Below are 7,194 nucleotides of genomic sequence, written 5' to 3' on the forward strand. Positions count from 1 at the left end.
CTATGGTGCGTGTCTCCAGCCCGTACCACCAGTTCCGGCACCACGCACCAAGCCTCCTGTGCGTCTCAAGAGCCATGTACGCACTGTGTTCCTTCTCCCCGCACTCGCCCTGAGGTGCGTGTCCTCAGCCCGGTACCTCCAGTTCGGTACCTCCAGTTCCGGTACCACGCACCAGCCTATAGTGCGCTTCGAGAGTTCAGTGTGCCCTGTTCCTGCTCCCCGCACTAGCCTGAAGGTGCGTGTCTTCAGCCCGGTGCCTCCAGTTCCGGCACCACGCACCAGGCCTACAGTGCGCCTCATCCGGCCAGAGCTGCCCGTCTGCCAAGCGCCATCTGAGCCATCCGTCTGCCCAGTGCCATCTGAGCCATCCGTCTACCCAGCGCCATCTGAGCCATCCGTCTGCCCAGCGCTATCTGAGCCATCCGTCTACCCAGCGCCATCTGAGCCATCCGTCTGCACAGCGCCATTAGAGCCATCCGTCTGTCCCGAGCCATTAGAGCCGCCCGTCTGTCCCGAGCCGTCAGAGCCGTTCGTCAGTCAGGAGCCGCTAGAGCCATTCGTCAGTCAGGATCTGCCAGAGCCGCCAACCAGACAGGATCTGCCAGAGCCGCCAACCAGACAGGATCTGCCAGAGCGCCAACCAGACAGGATCTGCCAGAGCCGCCAACCAGACGGATCGCCAGAGCCGCCAACCAGACAGGATCTGCCAGAGCCGCCAACCAGACAGGAATCTGCCAGAGCCGCCAACCAGACAGATCTGCCAGAGCCACCAACCAGACAGGATCTGCCAGAGCCGCCAACCAGACAGGGTCTGCCAGAGCCGCCAGTCAGCCAGGGTCTGCCAGAGCCGCCAGTCAGCCAGGGTCTGCCAGAGCCGCCAGTCAGCCATGAGCAGCCAGAGCCGTCAAGCGAGCCATGAGCAGCCAGAGCCGTCAGCGAGCCATGAGCAGCCAGAGCCGTCAGCGAGCCATGAAGCAGCCAGAGCCGTCAGCGAGCCATGAGCTTCCAGAGCCGTCAGCGAGCGCATGAGCAGCCAGAGCCGTCAGCGAGCCTGAGCAGCCAGAGCCGTCAGCGAGCCATGAGCAGCCAGAGCAGCCAGACCGTCAGCTAGCCATGAGCAGCCAGAGCCGTCAGCGAGCCATGAGCAGCCAGAGCCGTCAGCCAGTCCCGGAGCTGCCGTCCTTCAGTCCGGAGCCTCCCCTCAGTCCGGAGCTGCCGTCCCTCAGTCCGGAGCTGCCCCTTATCCCGGTGCTGCCCCTTATCCCGTGTGCTGCCCTTGTCTCGGAGCTGCCGTCCTTCAGTCCGGAGCTGCCGTCTTCAGTCCGGAGCTGCAGTCCTTCAGTCCGGAGCTGCCCCTTACCCGGTTCTGCCCCTATTCCCGGTTCTGCCCTTATCTCGGTGTTGCCCCTTAATTTAGGTGGGTTGAATAGGAGGGTGGTCATTTGGAGGGGGATACGGAAGCTGGGATTGACTATGGTGGGGTGGGAACCTCGCCCAGAGCCTGAGCCACCACCGTGGTCAGATGCACACCCAGACCTTCCCCTAGACTTTTGGTGGTGCGTCCGGAGTACGCACCTTGAGGGGGGGTTATGTCACGTTCCTGACCTGTTTTCTGTTGTTTTTGTATGTGTTAGTCGGTCAGGGCGTGAGTGTGGTGGGGCATTCTATGTTATGTGTTTCTATGTTGGTTAATGGGTGACCTGATATGGTTCTCAATTAGAGGCAGTGGTTTTCATCTCCCTGATTGAGAACCATATTAAGGTAGGTGTTTTCACATTGTTTGTTGTGGGTGGTTGTCTTCCGTGTCTGTTTGCACCACACGGGACTGTTTCGTTTGTTCGTTCGGTTTTTGTGTAGTCTATTTTCCTATTTGTGCGTTCTCGTGTTATGTAAGTTCGTTTGTTCAGGTCTGTTGTCTACATCGTTTATTTGTTTTGTAGTAATATATTCAAGTGTTATTTCGTGTTTCGTCATTTTCATTTGAATAAATATTATGTCTACCTTCAACGCTGCATTTTGGTCATCTGATCCTTCTCTCCTCTCCTCGTCCGAGGAGGAGGAAGAAGACAGCCGTTACATCAATAGAGGTACAGTAATAAATAAAATAAAGCCATTCTGATTGTTACGTTACAATGACAATCCTATAACTAATATTATACTTTATAATTTGATGCTAAAAGTGGAAGAAGTAATTTAACGTTCCAAACCTCTAGCTAGTGTCATTGAAGCTTGTGGTGTGGCAACAGGGAGGCCTATCTCCATATGCGGAGTCTCTGTCTCTGAGGTTCTGTCCTCCCTTACAGTTTRCTTTAACATAAAAATACAAGAAATCACTAGTTGCTCAATTACTTTATAACTTTTGTATACAGAGGGAAATCCAGTTTCTTTTAAAATTAATTCATTACCTCTGGCATTTATCACGTGACATAATAGAGCTCAATCTACCTCCCCCTTCCTAACACATAAGCTATCAAATACCCTCAATCTTAAATACATGGCAGACCTCCCTAGCCCAGCTGATTTGATTGCAGCTGGACACATGCTGTCCAGCTGTAGGGGAACGAGCCTCCTCCTCCTGTCTGTCTTTAAAGGCCTCTACATTTGGATTCATCTGGGGGAATGTTCTACCAAAACCTTCAAGAAGCTGCTCTCCTCCTGACCATAATGCACTTTGATTCACAGGATACTCAAAAGATACTGAGATATGGAAACATTATTTAAATCTAATAAAAATTGTCCTYATATAAAACAGGGAAACAATCCATGATCTTTAAATCAGGAAAAYAAAACGTCAATAAGTCTATGTTTAATCACAAGATAGATTCACACTTAGCTTACTTACAAAGCAAGCACTGTGCACCGCACCGTGTCCTCATGTACTACATGGATATAGGGAAAATTTACCTATCCTGTTCAGCTGCCGGATGGTAGGGTCAGCGATGAGGCAAACCCTCATAGTTATCAGCCTGCTTCTCTCGGTTTGCCATCTTTGGACTGCAGCATTATTCCGTCTCCTGAACGATTGAAATATGACAACGTATGAAATATGATAACGTGCAAACGTTATAAAAGTTACAATAATGACACTCAGCATAATCGACGCCGCCCAGACTCGCGCACCCCGCGGTAACGTTAGCTGCTGCAATCATTAGCTAGCTAACGTTACTAGGTAGTTGTGCCGGTTAATGTTGACTTTTGCAAAATATTACCTAACCTACCAGAATTAATCCTACCTTTGAACCACCCGATCCCCCTGGGGTGGTTGTAAAGGTGGTTGCACTTGGCTGGCAAAACTTAAAAAGTGGTCTCTCATGTTTTCAAGGTTCGAKATGAGTTAGTCGTTTGTTGGTGATGATGAATGAGAAGTTTTTCAAATAGTGATTGGCCAACATTTGCATATAGTTTACATATTGTAATGACCTGACTAGATCATAAATGAACAATTGTCCAGACATAGGATTGAGTTTGCGAATCGACGGTTTATTAAACCAACTTTACACAGGCTACTGTTTGGCCGTAGCCCACGCCAAATAAATGACAGATAACCCACAAGCCAATTGTGACCTTCTCTTGTGAAGCCCAGACGTAAAAAAGAGAGAGAACAAAGGCCAAACCGGGTCTTAACCTCCAATGCTCCATCCCCCTGCCCAACCCCCTCCACGCCACTCCGCCAACCGCCAGGATGCCCGGCATCAGAACATTCCAGGCATTCCCGTGATTGGCAGATAGCAGGTTGATTGACATGTCGGACCCCGCGAACACTGGGCACTGGTCAGTACAACACAACCACCTCCTAGCCTAACACATAACACACAGCTGTCTGAGCGGGTCGCTACAATATTGTTATTTGACGCGTCAAATAGTGTTATTTGACGTGTATCTTTTTGACACGCAAAGACCCAAACGGCGTTCCATAGCTGGAGGTGTAAAACACAAAAGGGGACATATTCGCATATGTTATGATCTTGTGAATGCTGGCTACATTCTCTTTTTGTTTGCTTGGAGGCTGGAGGCTGTTAAAAGAAGAAACTGTGTAACCATAGCATTTATAGCAGCTAAGAAATGCATTGCCATTAATTGGAAGGTTGGTTATCCTCCCACAATGTCACAATGGATGGCAGAAATGTCAAATAATGTATCACTAGATTTGATGTATTACTATATTAAGGGTATACTGTGCAAATTTGATAAGGTCTGGGTGCTTTATGGAATACTGTATGACAAAATGGGTCTGTAATGAAAACATTAGATATTTTTTTGTCAAGCATATATATATTTTTTATGGCACACGAGACACCTATCTGATTTGTGCCTGTTTTAGTGGACTAATCCATTGAGGAGGCCGCAGGGATGCCCCAGTCCAAGAATATGGTGATTGTGGCTCAGACGCACAAGGCTTGTCTCTCTACAGCATGAGCTCTCTCCCGCCATTTCATGGGTATTCATTGTTTCATAACTTCATTGTGTGCATTGTTTACTATGTCTATCAATACCCCATTACAAATATCACCAGTAGTAGCCTACATGTACCATTCATTCCCATCATTTCTAATCTGCAATGTTTATTTGGTTAGGTAATTTCTGATAATTCATTGAATATATTATTATTACAGTCATTTACCGTTCTCAATGTTGGAGTGGACATGTCTTTTGCAGAACTCACAACCTATGCTACACTCGTGAGAAACTTGTATTTGTTTATTTCATTCCATTTACAAGTTTTGTCAATTTTWTTTTTTTTWTTTTTTAAACTCTGCTCTCAATGTTGAGTAAGACARCTGATTACCCATATAGAAGTAGGACTAGTCTACCTGTCCTTTGTGCAAATGTAGGCCTATAAATGTGCCCATTTAGGGATGTCTGATAGTATTTCTGATTGCCTTAACTCACCACCACTAATGAACTGTGGAGCTTCTCAAAGTAATTTTTCTTCGCCTCAAACAGCAAAGAAACAAAGTCTGTTTCAAGAAACAATTGAGAATAACAATAGTTCCTCAAAGTATTTAAACAATATTTCCATATCTCTACCTTTCCAAAACCACTCAGCAAGAGGGGGAAAATGTAATGCTCTGATCCAATGGAAACATCATAAAATACCTGACCCAGATGATAGTTGATACAATGTTTAGAGTTAGTTGCAGACAGGTCAAGCGTAGCCAATGTGATTTATAGGAAATARATTTTTATCAGGATATTGTTTTTATGTGTTGGCTTTATGTAGGCTATTTTTACATAGTTGGCAATTGCAATAAAAGTTACTTTTAGACTTGTATCATTTTCATTTAGATTAAGARWGTAGATKAAKCACAGACAATGATWTTGAGATACAAAGACTATTATATATTAAAAGAAAATGTTCAACAATAATGTGCATATGAAAATTATTACTGGTAKGCAGATTGGTAGAAATGTGTCAAATAAATTGGCACAAAGGTTGGGTGTATATATGGAAAAATATAATGTATATTTTTTAATTTATACAAATCCATTAGATTGAAAGAAAAGACTACTCTTGGTTGACTAAGATTTTATGGGGTCGGGTAGAGTGAAATTTAGGGAGGACCCCCAGACCCCCTGCCAGGTGTTGTCCCCCCCTTCCTCTCCATTTCTAAAACAAAAGTTGCGCCCTTGGCGACAGGCATCAAGAAATGAGGCACCATTTAACCTTGCAACAGTTTTGGCAGATTTTTACTTTTTTATTTGTTGACTTCTGATATCAGGAAGTCTCCCTGTTGTGTAAGATCATGTAACTAACGTTTCATATCAATGATTTTATGTGCATTACACTTTCTAAAAACTGCCCTTCGAATCTGCTGGAGGTTAAGTCCATATATGAGAGGGTTAAAGACAGGTGGTATAATAAGGAATTGTACGGCCATTGCGTTACGCATATTTAGCGTAATATTTACATTACTATTCCATCCTTGCAGATTGTCAAACAGGGTCACTGTGATGAAAATAAATATTGTTATTAAATGTGGCACACATGTCTGTGTGAACTTAATCCTTCCCTTAGCTGATTTTACACAATTTCTTACAATATGACAGTAAGAAAATACAATGAATAGTAACTGTAAAACATGAACCACTAGTATAAATTTGTTCAAAATCTGATTGATGGTAGTGGGTAAACAAGCATGTTTCAGTATAGACGGAATGTCACAGAAGATTTTATCAATGCGAGATCCACACAAAGGAAGTCTGACGGTTAAACTAACTACAATGAGTCCTGTAAATAAAGGATAAAACCAAGAAAATAAGAGTAACTTTCTAACAGTTAAAGATGTCACAATGGTATGGTATAGTAGTGGTCTGCATATTGCCACATACCTGTCGTAAGACATCACTGTTAGAGTAGACATTTCACACATGACAGATGTGTATATTACATAGGCTTGAGTCAAACATTCACCATAAGATATCACCTGAACATCTGACTGAAGGTCCAGTAACAACTTGGGGTAGAAACCAGCAGTTCCATACAATCCATTGACACATAGACTACACAGAAAGATATACATGGGCTCATGGAGACCTTTCTCCTGAATGATTGTTATGATCAGAGTCAAATTCACAGTGATGATGAGAAGGTATGTGATAAGAGACAAGGTAAAATATACTGATTTGTTGTTAAATGTCTCTTGTAAGCCAAAGAGATAAAAGAACTTGACTTGGGTTGTGTTCTCCATAGATTTTGTTACTTTTCTTCCATAGTTCAGTGCAGCAATTCTTAGTCCTTGCAAGGCTTGAGTGTGTATGGATGTGAATAAATTCAAGTGTGAATCATTTGATTCTGTTTAGGCTCAGACTAAACACYATAGTTTTAACAAAACAAATTCACATCCACAAAAAAAAGATCCCGATATTACCTGTACATTATCAGACTTCGGAGGTCTGAAAGAAATTAAAAAACTTGTGTCCATGAAATGTCTTCTTCTTGACAGAGGAGACTACTCCAATATCTTGCATTGCTAGCCTCTAAATATACCATAGTGTATGATCACATGGGATTGTAGTTTCAGTGTCAACATGTAACCACTCCATAGAGATGGATCTATATTGAGTTTATGACAAGCAACTAATTGGATTATATTTACTTTATTTATGTTTCAACCCAGCAAACAGGGGATGTCCTAAGGACATTCGGCAACGTTCCCATTAGGTCCCTTTAAGGCGACGTTTCCCAAACTGTCC

At 43.9% G+C, this 7,194-nt stretch overlaps 1 protein-coding gene across 1 annotated transcript; it reads right to left on the minus strand.

Moving 5' to 3' along the window:
* Positions 1 to 3,865: 3,865 nt before the first annotated feature.
* Positions 3,866 to 6,689, minus strand: LOC112077012 (olfactory receptor 4E1-like). Its single transcript, XM_024143622.2, has 2 exons — positions 6,073 to 6,689; positions 3,866 to 3,917 (listed from the first exon to the last, which is right to left on the minus strand). The coding sequence occupies exons 1-2, from the start codon at positions 6,687 to 6,689 to the stop codon at positions 3,866 to 3,868; spliced, it is 669 nt and encodes a 222-aa protein (XP_023999390.2).
* Positions 6,690 to 7,194: the final 505 nt, after the last annotated feature.

Source organism: Salvelinus sp. IW2-2015, unplaced genomic scaffold, assembly GCF_002910315.2.
Source record: "Salvelinus sp. IW2-2015 unplaced genomic scaffold, ASM291031v2 Un_scaffold4198, whole genome shotgun sequence".
Taxonomy (NCBI): Eukaryota; Metazoa; Chordata; class Actinopteri; order Salmoniformes; family Salmonidae; genus Salvelinus; species Salvelinus sp. IW2-2015.